We start from the raw sequence: 18,537 nt of genomic DNA, 5'->3' as shown, positions 1-18,537 counted from the left end.
AGCCCACATGTCAAGAAAATGGCGGCTCGTTGCAACCGTCGCCATCTACGTATCGGGGGGAAAACTAAAAGCAAGCAAAAAAAAAAATTTTTTTTAAAGTGACGTTACAACCGGAAATGGCAGTGACGTCAATATCTTATGCAGCTTGGCGCGAATATTTGAATTTCGCTAGCGTCCGGCATTGCGACCGCTACGCCAGCCGTTCTTTTTTTTTTTTTTTTTTTTTGGAGGGGGGGGGGGGGGGGGGGGGGTTGAGGCGTGCTTGCGACTCGCCTGAGCTGAAGCGTGTGATTAAACTATGGGGGAGGGGGTTGTCTTAATGTGAACATAACTAGGCTGTTATTGACGGCAATTGCTCCAGTAGTTTCCTTAGGATGCAAATAAATGACGGTGCCACAGAGGTTTCAAAAGCAACTTCACTTTTATTCGTCTAGAATAATAATGCAGCCAATATAATTGACCAAACGAAACATGTTTCTATGGATGAGAAGTACTATGGCTAGCACACAGTCGTAATGTAATAGCAACATATGCGAAACCTTTTCACAGAATCATTCGCAATTCCGAGCGACACCATGTATTCATATCCAACAGTTACCAGACACGACAGCATTATCATTTAGAAAACATTCGACTTACTAATTTTGCAGTCCGTCGTTGCCTGTGTTACGGAGGGTGAACCAACATAGGGTGACGTTTCTGCCGCATTTATCGTAACGACGAGAGAGGATGCCGCAGCCCCATGAACTTTCACGATAACAAAAAACCTTTCGCCAATGAATGCCGTGCGCTAGGTTACGCACAATTTCAAGTTAAGCGCATGCCACACTTTGAACAAACACGCAAGGAAGTAATGAAACCGCCGCGTTCAAGTCAGCAACGTCATTCCGCACAACATACAAGGTAAATACACCTGGTAGCGAAGCTTCCATAGAAGCCCATACGTTCAATACATGGCGGCTTATCGGCGGTTCATGGGGCTTAGCGCCATCTGTGTGAGGAGGGAACACTTCCGGCGGAAGAAAAAAATAATGTGACGCCATATCCGTTAAAAACAGAAGTGACGTCATTTTGTTCTCAAAGGCGCGAAATTTGTTTTCGGAGGCCTGCCATTGGGGCTGTATATTCAAATGCCCCGCCATTCAACGTGATGGGTGTTTCGAGCTTTCAGCGCGGAAACCGATGCAGGAAAAGTTTAGCCATACGGGTGTCGAAACCGCACCCTTGCGTAGGACATACTTTGTTTGGAGGCCGACGAACGCTTTGGGCGTAGAGTGCTCGTCCTTTCGTCGGACGCCAAGCCCGTCGGCCAGCGCTGTCCCACGAAAACAACTAAAGTGAACAATTATCTGGCGGTGGCAACTCACTACTTTGACTGAACTAGTTACGAAACAATGAAACTACACGCGTCACCAAATTCATACAAATGTCGACAAGCAAAGCAAGACAACATGTGAGGGGGGCGTATTGTAACAGGTGAACTTTACGAGCGCGCCTTTCTGTCCACTTCAAGAGCTGCATTGCATTGCAAGTGATAGCGGCGTGAACGCCCGCCGCTATCGGTGGGCGCTCTTACGGTGGGCGCTGAAAAAAGGTATTTATTGATAATGATCAAGTAAAATAGAGTTGTTCTTTTCGCGCGATGTGTATATAAAATTTATTAGGAATTTTATTTTTGTTGAATGATTCTAACTGTGTGTCGCTTTAATTAAAAAACGTTTTTTTCTTTCGCAATGTTTGTTCCCTCCAAACATAGTCGCACTTCAGTCGCTGTTCCCACAATCACCCTTGCTGATGTCGGTGACAATTCGTTCTGAAGCGCTTTTCGCCCGAAGACCTATGTGGATCGACCTTGCAACATATGCTTTGCACAGTCTTGCGAAGCCTAGCGCCAGAATCATTAGTTGGTCACCAAGAACGAATAAATTGCGAAATAGAAGAAAAAATTATACTTGAAACGCAATATTTACTCGTATGACAGTATTCTAATTAAGAATTTCAAACATTTTTCTTTTCACAGGTTTTCTAGTTTCAGTGTTTGTCCCCTCCTCACCTAGTCGCGCTTCAATCGTGCACCAATCAGGTGTTTTAGCACCAATAACTGATATCCTTGACGTTTTTGGCACGCCTTTCGTTCCAAGCTAGGCGAACTATTTAGATAGCGCTACCGTCTTACCCGCTACCATTACACCGGATGCCACGACTGCGCGTGCGCGGAGTTTAGCGAGCTCCAGTGCAGCGTCGGTTGCTATGACTGCGTACTACAGCATGGCAGGGCCCCGGCCTGTCCTATCTGCTGCGAACTACTTCTAAACATTGGCTTTTCATTAAACCAGCTGGTGAAGCTGCCTACACGCATTCAAGGACAGAGCAGTTCAATACTGGACCTTGCATTTGTCTCGCATAACTTGTTATCGGAGCTAACAGCAGAAGATGGCATATCAGACCACAAACTACTAGCATTAACGATTAAGGTCGGGTGCAAGAATATCAGGCGCTCCACGCACGGAACCACATGGTTGCAAAAAATTATGTCAGAGCTGATAAGGTCGGTGTCATCGATTATTTGAAAACACTATATATATATATATATATATATATATATATATATATATATATATATTGTCACGGGATGTTCTTGCAAGTCCACAGGGCGTCTGACTGAAGTACAAGAAGACGGAGCAGTCTCAGCTGGACACCGATCGAGCGCGCACTCCTAGTTCGTCGACTTTCTCTTTCACACTTTACCGTGCCAGTACCGATAATCTCCCGTACAATCACCCCCCGCACAGAAAGAAGCCATCCTGGCGACCTAGGGAAAAGACAGCATCGGCGGGTCGTAACACGGTTTAAGCCGTGCTACATGAACTATTTCGCGCCCTCGGCAACGGCGATCAGAAGACGGCGCGAGCGGCTCGATGACAGTTCACAGGTGATGCTTGCTGCAGTACGCGGTAGGGACCGTGGTAGTTGGACAAAAACTTAGTGGATTGGCCGGGGGAAGTAGCCGGGACCCGAAGCCAAACAAGCATTCCGGGAGAATAGCGGGCACTAGGAGCGGATGCGTCATAGCGTGATTTTTGGCGCCACTGATCTTGGGTGGTGAACGAGCGGGCTAGTTTACGACATTCTTCAGCATAAGCAGCTGCTTCTGAAACAGGTGTCACTTCAGAAGCGTCAGGACGGTAGGTGAGAATGGTGTCCAAGAGGCAGGAAGGTTCTCGGCCATAGAGAAGAAAGAAAGGAGAGAAGCCGGTGGTAGTTTGCGGGGCAGAGTTATAGGCGTAAGTGACAAAAGGAAGAACCCGGTCCCAATTGGAGTGATCGCCAGAAACATACATGGCAAGCATGTCGCCAAGCGTACGATTGAAACGTTCCGTCATGCCGTTAGTTTGTGGATGGTAGGCGGAAGCGGTGCGATGAACGATGTTGCACTCCTTTAGCAGGGCCGCGATGACATTGGAGAGAAAGACGCGCCCACGGTCACTTAATAATTCACGTGGAGCACCGTGTCGCAGAATGAGGTGGCGAAGAAGGAAGCAAGCGACCTCTTTCGCGGTGGACGCTGGTGTGAGGTGGTCTACGGCAACAATGATCCACCGGTTACCGTCCGGAGTGCTTGGAAGGGGGCCGTAAATATCAATTCCAACACGGTCGAATGGTCGAGCAGGGCAGGGTAAAGGTTGCAGGGGACCTGCAGAACTCTGAGGAGGGGTCTTGCGGCGTTGACACGTTGCACATGAACGGACGTACTGGCGAACGAATCTGTACATGCCTCGCCAGTAGAATCGAAGACGAAGACGGGAATACGTTTTGAAGACGCCGGCGTGGCCACATTGGGGGTCATCGTGGAAAGCGGCGCAGATGTGTGAGCGCAGGTGACTGGGGATAACGAGCAGCCATCGACGGCCGTCGGTGAGGTAATTCCGTCGATACAAAAGGTCGTCGCGGATGGCAAAGTGGTGTGCTTGACGACGCACGGCGCGTGAGAGAGGCGCAGGTGAGCGGTGAGACAGGAAGTCCACCAGTAGTGAGATCCAGGGATCTTTACGCTGCTCGGCCGGCATGTCGTTGAAGCTAAGAGCTGACAAATCGCAGGTGGGAGGTAAGGAGCAAACTGAGGCAGGAGGTAGCGGAGAACGGGATAGGGCGTCGGCATCTGAATGTTTGCGTCCAGAGCGATAAATGACACGTATGTCATACTCTTGAAGCCGTAAGGCCCAACGAGCGAGGCGGCCACTGGGATCTTTCAAGGACGATAACCAGCATAAGGCATGGTGATCAGTGACAACGTCAAACTGACGGCCGTAAAGATAAGTACGAAATTTGCTGATTGCCCAAACAATCGCCAAACATTCTTTTTCCGTCACAGAATAGTTGGATTCTGCCTTCGTTAGGGTGCGGCTGGCATATGCGACAACGTACTCGTCAAAGCCATCTTTGCGTTGGGCGAGAATGGCGTCAAGTCCGACACCGCTAGCATCCGTATGTATCTCAGTAGGCGCATTGGGGTCGAAGTGGCGCAGTACTGGAGGGGACGTGAGGAGCCGGCGGAGCCTCATAAATGATTCGTCACACTCCGAGTTCCAAGCCGACAGGTCTGACGAGCCATTAAGAAGCTGCGTCAAGGGAGCGATGATCGAGGCAAAATTACGAATGAAACGCCGGAAATAGGAAGACAAACCGATGAAGCTCCGTAGTTCCTTTAGAGTAGTGGGCTTGGGGTACTCGGCAACGGCGCGAAGTTTGGCAGGATCAGGCAGAACTCCCTCTTTGGAGACGACGTGGCCTAGGATCGTAAGCTTACGGGCACCAAAATGACATTTTTTTCAAATTGAGTTGCAAGCCAGCTGACGTGAGACAGGCAAGAACTTGCTCAAGGCGGGCGAGATGCGTATCGAGATCGGTAGAAAAGACCACAATGTCGTCTAAGTAGCAAAGGCATGTGTGCCATTTAAGACCCCTGAGAATAGCGTCCATCATTCTCTCGAAAGTTGCAGGCGCGTTGCAAAGGCCGAAAGGCATTACATTGAACTCGTATAATCCATCAGGAGTTACAAAAGCCGTTTTTGGGCGGTCGGCTTCAGCCATCGGCACTTGCCAGTACCCGGAGCGCAGATCCAGTGAAGAGAAGAACTCAGCTCCCTGTAGGCAATCCAGGGCGTCGTCGATGCGTGGTAGGGGATAAACATCCTTGCGGGTAATCTTGTTGAGTCGGCGGTAATCGACGCAAAACCTGATTGAGCCATCCTTTTTCCGCACCAGCACGACCGGAGACGCCCAAGGACTGTGGGAGGGCTGGATCACACCTCGTTTCAGCATGTCCTCAACGTGTTCGTCAATTACACGGCGTTCGGCTGCGGAAACACGGTATGGACGTTGGCGCAGCGGAGCATGGTGACCGGTGTCAATACGGTGAACAACCGCTGTCGTGCGCCCCAAGGAAGGTTGGCCGAGGTCGAAAGAAGCACGAAAACGTCCAAGAAGTTCAACAACTTCACTGCGTTGAGTGGGCGTAAGCTCGTCGTCGATGGTATGCAAGAAAACATCGGGGAAACGCGAGGCTGGTGCGGTAGCAGAAGTGATGGCACCGATAGGCAGTGGCGACCTATCGGACGATAGGTCAAATGGACTAATGACGTCAACAGTGTCTAGACGCCCCACACATTCACCGTGTAAGAGAGTTGAAGGACATGGAAATGGATTGCACGCATAAATCGCAGCGGAACCATCGGTGAGTGTGACGACAGCAAACGGGAGTAGAAGGTTCCGTCGACGCGCACAATCTTCAGATGGTGTAAAAAGAGCTGTCGTGGCGGGGGCAGAGTCACAAGAGACGGGCACCAAGGCGGCAGAAAAAGAAGCGATAATGACCTCAGCGGTAACGATCACTTTAGGAGAACGGTTCGGGAGGTCGACGGTAGTGTTACGGAACGGAGACAAAGCCAGTTGCACGCGAGCGCAGTCGACAACAGCATGATGTGCGGAAAGGAAGTCCCAACCCAGAATAACGTCATGCGAAGCACGGCAGAGAACGACGAATTCTACAAAATATAGTTCATCCTGAATCATAACACGAGCCGTACATGCGGCCGAAGGCTTGACTTGCTGCAAGCTTGCCGTGCGTAGGGAAATATCTGGTACAGGAATCGTTACTTTCTTGAGTTTGCGGCAGAGGTCTTCACTTATGACAGAAATGGCAGCCCCCGTATTGACAAGAGCTGTTGTCGCGACGCTTTCCACAAATACGGCGATTTCGTTAGGAGGAGAAAGACGAGGCCTTGAAAATTTCGACGATGGCGCAGTTCTTGCCTCGGGAACTGCGGCTGTCAGTTTTCCTCCTGACCAGAGCTGGAACGGCGAAGCATGGGTGAAAGGGAACGGCGGTGAGGGGAAGGAGACCGACGAGAGTTGAAGGCGGCGCGACGAGAATACGAGTCCGAGGGATCAGGGATAGAACGATGCGAAGGCTCTTGGGGAAGGTAGCCGAGGTTCGGCACGCCACGACGAAAATAAAGTCCACGGCGGCGACAGAAACGCGCAACATGTCCCGGAATACCGCATGCGAAACAGATAGGGCGGTTGTCCGGAGTACGCCAAGGGTTAAGAGAAGGTCCGGAAGGCGATAAGGGCACGTGGACCGGGCGTACCGGAAGTGGCGACGAGTAGAAACTAGCGGCGGGTCGGGAGGTAGTCGGTCGCGGAGGAGGTCGGCTGAGAGCGGCAGCGTAAGTCAGAGGCGCAGTCACAGGCGGCGGTGGAGAGGGAGGTGGGAGCGCCTCAGAAACTTGTGCTTGGATGACACGACGGAGCGATGGTTCTAGCGTGGAAGCAGGCTCAGCAACACACGCTACAAGAGAGAGCTGGCGAGCCACTTCTTCCCGAATGTATTGTTGAATCTGCGGCAGCAAGCCAGAGTGATCAGCGCCAAGGCATCCAGGCTCCAAGGCCGAGAGGTCCGCGGACTGCACACTGGTGCGACGGGTGGAAAGGCGCTTCTTGCGCAGCTCGTCGAAGCTTTGACAGAGCTCAATTACTTGTGCAACTGTCGTAGGGTTCTTGGCCACGAGCATATGGAAGGCATCGTCGTCTATGCCTTTCATAATGTGCCTTATCTTATCGCCTTCGGTCATGGACGCATTCACGCGCTTACAGAGGTCGATGACGTCCTCAATGTAGCTCGTGAAGGTTTCACCGCTTTGTTGAGCGCGACCACGCAAACGGTGTTCAGCACGGAGTCTGCGCACAGCGGGACGGCCGAAGACCGAAGTGAGGGTCTCGGTGAAAGCTGACCAGATTGGAAATTCGGCTTCGTGGTTTATAAACCACAGATGTGCCACATCAGTCAGATAAAAGATGGCGTTGGTCAGCTTGTCGCGATCAGACCACTTGTTATGCGCGCTAACGCGGTAATACTCTGCAAGCCAGTCCTCCACGTCGTGATCGTCGGTGCCGCTGAAGATGGCAGGGTCGCGCTGACGTACCGCACCAGAACACACAACAGCCGGGGGGGGGGGGGGGGGCGGGAGCGGATTGCGAAGGGCCGGCGTCGTCGGTCATTGTGGCCGCAGATGGCAACGTACGGCTGCGGAGCTCCAGGTCGGGGAAAACGTTAACCCAGCACTTCCACCAAATGTCACGGGATGTTCTTGCAAGTCCACAGGGCGTCTGACTGAAGTACAAGAAGACGGAGCAGTCTCAGCTGGACACCGATCGAGCGCGCACTCCTAGTTCGTCGACTTCCTCTTTCACACTTTACCGTGCCAGTACCGATAATCTCCCGTACAATATATATATATATATATATATATATATATATATATATATATATATATATACACTAGACAGCTTCAGTCTGGAAAGATGCGAAACTGTAGACAAGCTTTGGCAGAAATTTAAGGAGGCCATTACGTTCTCTGAAGATAACTTTATCCCAACTAAAATAAAACGTATACACCGTAAACAACCGTTCACAACGCTTGTTCTTCATCCTTGTGTCGTTCTAGCGCTATGTATCCAAGTTAAAATTACAGCTATTGCCGAGCCCCTATCTTTGGCGCTGGCATTGGTGGATGAGCGTGCTGTTGATCGCTATAACACCAGTGTTCTCGGTGACCCGCCTGAAGTTGTGCACAAACTTCGCTTTCGCGTTATCGCAGGCCTCGCGAAGAGCAAAACCATTCCGACCTCATGCAACACGCAGTGCTTAGGAAAATGGCGGATACCTACAAGAAGACGCCGGCGCAGGTGAGTGCGAAGCTCCTTGGTTCGAAAGCAAGCGGTTTCTTCAAAGCGTTTCTAACGGTTAGCCCCAGCTAAATGCCCCACATTAGTATGATTCCAGCATTAGACTTCAGGACTATGTCTGGCTTGTAATAGAAAACATGCCGTAAAACAGAATCGTGAAAGGCTTACCGCGTTTTCTAGGTATGATTCGACTTTGTTTAAACGAACCTGCGGTCAGAAAAGGTCGATTATGAGTCTGTATCAGTAGCCTAGCTGAATGATCTGAGATCCTGTGGACGCGACATAAATGGGAGCTTTTCAGGCTTAATGTGTAGGTTGTCCCTGCTAACGTTAGCCAAGCAGTTCAACAGAGTGAATGAATGAACTTTATTTCGGAGACCGAGTTGTTAATGCCCGAAGGTACCCGTGGCCCTGTGTTGATAGTCTACTCCTGCTCACCAGCCGTAGCTAGTCCTCAGGACTTGGGCTTGTCATCTGGGCCTACGACTGGTCTTTTCTAAGTGTTTGGACGGGCGGTGACCATGGGTCCTTTTTGCATTCCCAGACCATGTGGTAAAGGGTGCTTGGCGTATTGCAGAATTGGCAGTATTTTATATGTTGAGGGGTACAACGCGTGTAGTAGAGTGACGTGGAGGTAATCGCCCATCTGAAGTCACCGTAGTATGGCGTCTTTCTCTCTGTTAAGTTTGCAGTGTGGTGGCGGGTATTCCCGCCTGTTCTTATAATGTTCTAGAATTATGTAGTATTTGCTTTGTATCCTTCCGTCTTGGTCTGGTGGTAGACGATAACCTGGTGGGGTTGCCCGGTGTACATGTTATTGGGCGGCGGCGTGAGCCACTTCGTTTCCCACCAAGGATTCGTGTCCCGGAGTCCAGACAATGTATGTTTCAGGGATGTCTTGGTTCCTGATGATGTTAAGTGTGGTCTTGCTAATTCTCCCTGTCCGAAAATGGCGACAGACTGCCTGCACGTCCCATCGATGACCAGCACGACGATGACCAGCACGTCCGATGATGACCAGCACGTCCCATCGGCAGGTCCGTATGGCCAGTGCTATAGCGACTTGTTCGGTTACCTCATAGTTCCTAGCAACTACCGATGCAGCTACTATCTCTTCGTTTTGCTAGTTGGTTACCGAGCTAACATATATCCATGCCTTGTATATTGCGGTGTCCGTGTAACTTAGTTCTGCCCTGTTGCTTTCTTTGTTTAGCAATTTTTGTAGCGCGGCGGCTCTCGCTTGTCTTCTCTCTGTTGTATTCCGGGTGCATTTTTCTTGGTATGGGTGCTAGTGTATCTTTACTATCAGGGTCGGGAGTACGCGCTGTGGAGTGTTCTGTTCTTCGAGAGGGTATCCAAGTCTTCTGAGGTTACCGGCAGTGGTAACGTTGAGTGTTTCCATTTGGCTCGTCTTGTGAGTCTCCGCCAATTCTTTCCAGGTATTATGTACTCCTACTTTCAGCAGTATTCCTGTTGGCATGGTGGGTGGTAGCCCTATTGCCAATCTGTATTTCTTTTTTATGAGTACGTTGAACTTGTCTCTTGCAGTATTCTTCATATCTAAGTACGTTGTACTGCAGGCACGTGATTCTGCTGATGACCAATGCTTGTATGAGTTTGAGGGCGTGTTGTTCCTTTAATCCATGTCTTCTATTTGTGACGCTCTTCACCAGGCATGTATCCTGCGGGATCGTATTTTGAAGTCGCTGTAATGTGGCAAGCCCCGCTCCATCCTTTGGAAGACCAGTCGAAGGATACGGAGTGTGCTAACCTTCGGGATGTGCACTCCTTTCAGCGTTACTTCAGGGTGGAAGACCCCCACACGAGGTGTCTCGTGTGGGGGTCTTCCAGTTTCTCGGGGGCACATGATAGTCCACAAGCACCTTTAAGTTATTGCCTCCTGTAAGGCTTCTTGCTGTCTTCCCATCGATCCCCCAAACGTCCATATGGTTTAGTCATCCGCATACAGGGCATGTCGAATTCCCTCCCTCTACCTCACCGAGGACGTTCGGTAGAGTGCTCAATGCCAGGTTGAAGATCTGAGCGGAAATTACCGCGCCCTGAGGCGTACCTGTGGCTGGAACCTTGATTTTTTCGGATCACAGATTTCCGACGTCCACTGTTGCCGTACGGTCGGATAGGAAGTCCTTGGTGTAATTGTAAACTGTCTCCCCGCAGTTGAAGCAGCTCACATGCTAACATGCACATGTATCGCTTCGTGTGAGACGTTGTCCAAAGACCCCTTTACGTCTAACGTTAGGATGGCTCTCTTGTTGCTTGTACTTATTAATTACCTCCTCCTCGATTTGAAGGAGGATATCTTGCGTATATAGGTGCGGCTGAACGCCAAACATCGTGTTTGGGAAGGGCTTCCAGGTATGGAAAAATTTGTCTTTTTTGTCTCCCAGGTATGGTGAAAGCCTGTTGAGCACCTTATGTTCATAGAATTCTTCCTTGCGCATGAGGTCAGTGAATCAGCCTCAAGTTGTGTAGGGCTAATGGCTTTCCAGGCTTAGGAATCATGGTGACATCAGCGTGTTTCCACACAGCGGGCATCTTGCCACTTTTCCCCACCATCATTGATAAATTCTAGCAAGGCTTCTGTCGCTGTGGCTTCTAGGTGGCGTAGTGTCCTATTGTTGATTTGGTCCTTGCCTGGTGTAGTGTTTCTTGTCAGGTTGCCTAGGGCCTCTGCCATCACTGCTCTGGATTAGGTTGCGTTTTGTATTCTCGGAATTCAGGGTAGACACGTCCTACATTGCCGTCTCCCAGGAACTTGCCTGTGACTGCCTTGAGGACATCTTCCTCCGTGCCTTAGAAGTTGTGGATGAGTCGTCGGACGTGCTGGCGTGTGACCACCCTCGTTTCCGTCTTAACCAACAGCGATAGGAGTATGACCCATGTCTTCTTGTTGCTAAAGGGGCCTTGTAATCTGGCTGCGTCATCATCATCATCTTCATCATCATAAGCCTACTTATATGTCCTCTACAGGTTGAAGGCCTCTTCCTGCGATCTCTGATTACTCCTGTCTTGACCTAGCTGATTCCAATTTCCACCTGAAAATTTCCTAATTTCATCACCCCAACTAGTTCTCTGCCGTCCTCGACGGCTCTTCCCTTCTCTTGGCACCTATTGACCCTAATGGTCCACCGGTTATCCACCCTACGCACTACATGGCCTGCCAAGCTTAACTTTTTTTCTCTTGAATATCGGCTATCCTCGTTTGCTCTCTGATCCACGCCGCTCTCTTCCGGTCTCTTAACGTTACGCCCAACATTTTTCGTTCCATCGCTGTTTGCGCCGTCCTTAACTTGTTCTCGAACTTCTTTGTTAACCTCCAAGTTTCTGCCCCATATGTTAGCACCGGTAGAATGCAATGATTGCACACTTTTCTTTTCAGCGACAGTGGTAAGCTCCCAGTCAGGATTTCGCGATGCCTGCCGTATGCACTCCAACTCATTTTTATTCTTCTGTAAATTTTCTTCTCATGCTCAGGGTCCCCTGTGAGTAATTGACTTAGATAAACGTACTCCTGTGCAGACTCTAGATGCTGACTGGCGATCCCGAATTCTTGTTCCCTTGCCATGCTACTGAACATTATCTTTGTCTTCTGCATATTAATCTTCAACCCCACTCTTACACTTTCTTGGTTAATGCCCTCAATCATTTGTTTTAATTCGTCCCCAGTGTTGCTGAACAGGACAATGTCATCTGCAAACCGAAGGTTGCTGAGATATTTGCCGTTGATCCTCACTCCTAAGCCCTCCCAGTCTAAGAGCGTAAATACTTCTTTTAATCATGCAGCATGGGGAGATTGTGCCTCCTTGCCTGACCCCTTTCTTGATAGGTAACTTTCTACTTTTCTTGTGGAGAACCAAAGTTGCTGTAGAATCCTTGTAGATATGTGCCAATATTCATTATGCCTCCTGTACTGTTTGATTACGCAATGCCTTTATGACTGCTGGTATTTCTACTGAATCTGTTGCATACTTGATTCCGATTCTGCCTGCCCATCGTGTCGGCTTATACCTTGGCTTCCTTCGTGAGCTTGGCTATTTTGGTTTTGGGTTTCCCATTACACTTTTGCTTCTTCCAGCATCTGATGGCTCCCCGGCAAGCTTCCCACAAGTGTAGTAAGTGCATAGGTCGGCAGTGTGGGAGAAAACTCACTCACACTCACTCACCAAAATTTTTTCAGGCCCAGCACTCACTCACATTCACGCTCACCTGCACTCACACTCACTGGCACTCACTCGCACTCGCACTCACCTGCACTCACACTCACTGGCACTCACTCGCACTCACTTGCACTCACACTCACTGGCACTCACTCGCACTCACCTGCACTCACACTCACTGGCACTCACTCGCACTCACCTCCACTCAAAATCACTGGTACTCACTCCCACTCGCACTCACCTGCACTCACACTCAATGGCACTCACTCGCATTCCCACTCACTTCCACTCACATTCACTGGCCCTCACTCGCTCTCACCTCCACTCACTCGGACTCACCTCCTCTCACACTCACTGCCACTCACCTCCACTCACACTCACTGGCACTCACCTTCCCCACACTCACCGGCTCTCACTCACCTCCACTCACTCACTGGCACTCACTCACCTCCACTCACTCTCACTCACCTCCACTCACTGGCAATCACCTCCACTCACACTTACTGGCACTCACTCGCACTCACCTCCACTCACTGGCACTCATCTCCACTCACACTCACTGGCACTCACTCGCACTCGCATCCACTCACACTCACTGGCACTCACTCGCACTCACACCCACTCACTGGCACTCATCTCCACTCACACTCACTGGCACTCACTCGCACTCGCATCCACTCACACTCACTGGCACTCACTCGCACTCACACCCACTCACTGGCACTCCCCTCCATTCACACTCACTGGCTCTCACTCGCACTCATCTCCACTCACACTCACTGGTACTCACTCGCACTCACACTCACTGGTACTCACCCCCACTCGCACTCACCTGCACTCACACTCAATGGCACTCACTCGCATTCCCACTCACTTCCACTCACATTCACTGGCCCTCACTCGCTCTCACCTCCACTCACTCGGACTCACCTCCTCTCACACTCACTGCCACTCACCTCCACTCACACTCACTGGCACTCACCTTCCCCACACTCACCGGCTCTCACTCACCTCCACTCACTCACTGGCACTCACTCAACTCCACTCACTCTCACTCACCTCCACTCACTGGCAATCACCTCCACTCACACTTACTGGCACTCACTCGCACTCACCTCCACTCACTGGCACTCATCTCCACTCACACTCACTGGCACTCACTCGCACTCGCATCCACTCACACTCACTGGCACTCACTCGCACTCACATCCACTCACTGGCACTCACCTCCATTCACACTCACTGGCTCTCACTCGGACTCATCTCCACTCACACTCACTGGTACTCACTCGCACTCACACTCACTGGTACTCACTCCCACTCGCACTCACCTGCACTCACACTCAATGGCACTCACTCGCATTCCCCCTCACTTCCACTCACATTCACTGGCCCTCACTCGCTCTCACCTCCACTCACTCGGACTCACCTCCTCTCACACTCACTGCCACTCACCTCCACTCACACTCACTGGCACTCACCTTCCCCACACTCACCGGCTCTCACTCACCTCCACTCACTCACTGGCACTCACTCACCTCCACTCACTCTCACTCACCTCCACTCACTGGCAATCACCTCCACTCACACTTACTGGCACTCACTCGCACTCACCTCCACTCACTGGCACTCACCTCCACTCACACTCACTGGCACTCACCTTCCCCACACTCACCGGCTCTCACTCACCTCCACTCACTCACTGGCACTCACTCACCTCCACTCACTCTCACTCCCCTCCACTCACTGGCAATCACCTCCACTCACACTTACTGGCACTCACTCACACTCACCTCCACTCACTGGCACTCACCTCCACTCACACTCACTGGCACTCACCTTCCCCACACTCACCGGCTCTCACTCACCTCCACTCACGCACTGGCACTCACTCACCTCCACTCACTCTCACTCAACTCCACTCACTGGCAATCACCTCCACTCACATTTACTGGCACTCACTCGCACTCACCTCCACTCACTGGCACTAACTCGCACTCGCATCCATTCACACTCACTGGCACTCACCTTCCCCACACTCACCTCCACTCACTCACTGGCACTCACTCACCTCCACTCACTCTCACTCACCTCCACTCACTGGCAATCACCTCCACTCACACTTACTGGCACTCACTCGCACTCACCTCCACTCACTGGCACTCACTCGCACTCGCATCCACTCACACTCACTTTCACTCACCTCCCCCACACTCACTGGCTCTCACTCACCTCCACTCACTCACTCACTGGCACTCACTCTCACTCACCTCCACTCACTGGCAATCACCTCCACTCACACTCACTGGCACTCACTCGCACTCGCATCCTCTCACACTCACTGGCACTCACCTTCCCCACACTCACTGGCTCTCACTCACCTCCACTCACTCACTGCCACTCACTCGCACTCACCTCCACTCACACTCACTGGCACTCACTCGCAATCGCATCCACTCACACTCACTGGCTCTCACTCACCTCCACTCACTCACTCGCACTCACCTACACTCACTCTCACTCACCTCCACTCACTGGCAATCACCTCCACTCACACTCACTCGCACTCGCATCCACTCACACTCACTGGCACTCACCTTCCCCACACTCACTGGCTCTCACTCACCTCTACTCACTCACTGGCACTCACTCGCACTCACCTCCACTCACTCTCACTCACCTCCACTTACTGGCAATCACCTCCACTCACACTTACTGGCACTCACTCGCGCTCACCTCCACTCACTCGCACTTACCTCCACTCACACTCACTGGCACTCACTCGCAATCGCATCCACTCACACTCACTGGCACTCACCTTCCCCACACTCACTGGCTCTCACTCACCTCCACTCACTCACTCGCACTCACCTACACTCACTCTCACTCACCTTCACTCACTGGCAATCACCTCCACTCACACTCACTCGCACTCGCATCCACTCACACTCACCGGCACTCACCTTCCCCACACTCACAGGCTCTCACTCACCTCTACTCACTCACTGGCACTCACTCGCACTCACCTCCACTCACTCTCACTCACCTCCACTTACTGGCAATCACCTCCACTCACACTTACTGGCACTCACTCGCGCTCACCTCCACTCACTCGCACTTACCTCCACTCACACTCACTGGCACTCACTCGCACTCGCATCCACTGACACTCACTGGTACTCACCTTCCCCACACTCACTGGCTCTCACTCACCTCCACTCACTCACTGGCACTCACTCGCACTCACCTCCACTCACTCTCACTCACCTCCACTTATACTGGCAATCACCTCCACTCACACTTACTGGCACTCACTCGCGCTCACCTCCACTCACTCGCACTTACCTCCACTCACTCTCACTCACCTCCACTCACTGGCAATCACCTCCACTCACAATCACTGGCACTCGCTCGCACTCACATCCACTCACTGGCACTCATCTCCATTCACACTCACTGGCTCTCACTCGCACTCATCTCCACTCACACTCACTGGCACTCACTCACTCACTCACTTTGAAATAACTGCGAGTGAGTGTGAGTGAGTGCACCCATAAGTGAGTGTGCGAATCTATATCGATCACAATTCGTGTATATTCAAAACGAAGCTTCCAATTTAGCATCTGTTACATCGGGAGTGCGCCAACGCTGTGCTATGGGCCCAGTTTAGTTTTTAATACACATAAAAGACTTGCCTTCCAGATTACATAGGAACATCCGTCTGTTCACTGACTATTGTATTTCGAACCACGAAATTAACCGCAGTGTGATCACCATATACAAAAATTAGCGTAGCTTGCACTGGAGGCGCAATGCTAAAGATACAGGGGAGCCTAGCTAATCCTGGCTTTTCGACTAGGCTAAGCACTAACAAGTCATCCCCAGCATTTCCTAGAATTTATTGATCATTGATCGATTATCGACTAGGTATTGATTGGCTATCGGTTGGCAATCGCAAGGTATTGGCCACGTATTTGGGCTATGCTAAGCACTACCAAATCACCCCAGCATATTCCGGAATTTATTGATTATTGATGGAGTAGCTATTGAATAGCTATCGATTGGCTATCGATGACTGACTAAGCTTAAGTAGTCCCAACCATGCTTAGCTGACTTAGCCAGGCTGAGCTTTGCTAGTTCACAGGGTATGCGCCATTGCGCTTGGACCCTTTCAGCATTACCGCCAGGATCGGCCCACATTTTTTATCCGCGACGGACGGACTAACGGCCGGCTTAAACAGTTCCGCTGTTAAAATTCAGCCTTTTCTTGGTGTCAGGAGTGGCAGATGACCCTAAATGGCCAAAAATCTGTAACGCTAACAGTAAGTAAAAAGAAACAAATATCTGATTTTACTTACATTATGAATGAATCACTTCTCACTTGTGTATTTCAGCGTAAATATTTAGGCGTCATTTTAACACACGCTGTGCGATTAGAAAGCCATCTTAACAAAAAAACCTCAAGTGGAAATCAATGTACATGCTGAGCACTAAAGCGACTTTTCTTTCTGAGAAGACGCCTTCGTCTAGCGACCCCAGATGCAAATCTGCTGGCCTATATTAAATTGCGTGTTCGACCAGTGCTTGAGTACGCCAATATTGTTTGGTTTCCGGACACAAAAGAACTCATTGCAAGAATGGAGGGAGTGCAGAGGAAGGCAATAAGGTTCTTTTTTAATAAATACAAGTTAACGGATTTATTGACTGAATTATTAAAGAGAGCTGGTTTATTAACACTGCAAAGTAGGGCAAAACTAGCACGACTAAAGCTTTTGTTTCAATTTATTCATGGTGTCATGTAGCACCCTCCTATACGAGTGTGTGTGTGTGTGTATGTGCATGTGTGCGTGACTATATGTGCATACAAAGTAGTGCAAAACTTTTGCGATGGGTCGGGAGTTAAACCCCCTCCATCCCCCCCCCCCCCCCCCACACACACACACACACCCACACAGCCAGCGTCCGCTCTTGCTACGCCAACGATCACTGGCAAAGTACTTGGTCGAGTTCCAGCCGCGTGCACGTCAGCCTGAGTCGTCAAGATGGCTAATTGCTTTGTTTCTCACTGGGTCATAGTAATGACGCAGAGAGCAATCGTGGTTGCTGCTTCAGCTGGGCGACTTAAGTGACAACGACGATTACGCCAATATCTTTTTGCCGACGTTCAACGCTGGTCACTTCACTGTTTTTAATAAATACCGTTACAGCACCAACCTGTATCTGCCTATCTCTGTCATTGAGAATAGACGTGTGCATGCTTGCTGCTTATGCTCACTAAGCTCCCCTTCGGTCGCATTCAGCCAAGAGAGCGGGAAATAGAGGGAGAGATTGACTGTCCGTATACTTAGTCAACCACTTTATGCCAAAACAAATACAAAAGGAAGAACACAGCGGTATCTATCATTGCATCTTCGCTTTTTCTCCATGTATGCGAGCGTGCGTGTCTGTTACTCTGTGCTAACTTAGCTAGTCCCTCTTCCGCTCTGCCTGTTTATCGGAGCCTGTACGTGTGCGTTTAAGAGGGAGGGAGAAAAAAAATGAGGACCTATTCCACCCTCTGAAGGCGGATGACCAGCGAAGCTGTAGCAAATCACACAGGATTAGGCGTCTTCACTCAATGGAAGTCATGGCAAAATTTGCCGGTCATGACTTTGATATGTCTACTATAAGCGTTCCAGCCCATTCATATTCTCAGGCGTATTAAAAAAAATGTTTCAGTTTCGCTCGAAAGGCGAAGCCTCGATAGCGATAACAATGGAAGTTTTATCGGTCGTATAAACTTCTATGCATTCCTTACTAACTAAATTAACGATCACGGTGTAACGCGTGCACAGGCAAACATGGACACATCTCGCTCGATGACCGCGGAAACTCGCTGTCAGAACGCTGGAGTGAGGAGGCGCGGCAAAGCCGCGAGCGAATTGATCTTCGTGCCGCCTCTCGCTTCAATGCAAAGTAAACGTCCAAAATACACCGCATACGAAGGCACTAGTCGAGCTTTGTTCACGTCGTAAATCGCTTTGAAGATGAGGCCCGCGCGGCCGCCGCCGGAGTAAGACGACACACCCGTGCCTCGCGCGCGACAGAAGAAGCGCGCCTTCTTCCCACGCGC

At 50.6% G+C, this 18,537-nt stretch overlaps 1 protein-coding gene across 2 annotated transcripts in view; it reads left to right on the top strand.

Moving 5' to 3' along the window:
* The window catches only part of LOC119458430 (1,5-anhydro-D-fructose reductase-like), a 91,373-nt gene that overhangs the window by 59,531 nt on the left and 13,305 nt on the right, over positions 1-18,537 (top strand). For both annotated transcript variants that reach the window (XM_049670136.1, XM_049670135.1), the window contains one exon: positions 8,160-8,247. In XM_049670136.1, the coding sequence (XP_049526093.1) occupies positions 8,160-8,247 (88 nt within the window). The remainder of the gene's footprint in view (positions 1-8,159; positions 8,248-18,537) is intronic.

The sequence above is a fragment of the Dermacentor silvarum genome, chromosome 7, assembly GCF_013339745.2.
Source record: "Dermacentor silvarum isolate Dsil-2018 chromosome 7, BIME_Dsil_1.4, whole genome shotgun sequence".
Classification (NCBI taxonomy): domain Eukaryota; kingdom Metazoa; phylum Arthropoda; class Arachnida; order Ixodida; family Ixodidae; genus Dermacentor; species Dermacentor silvarum.
Note: the sequence above shows the minus strand (reverse complement) of the source record. Positions and strands in the feature narration are given on the sequence as shown.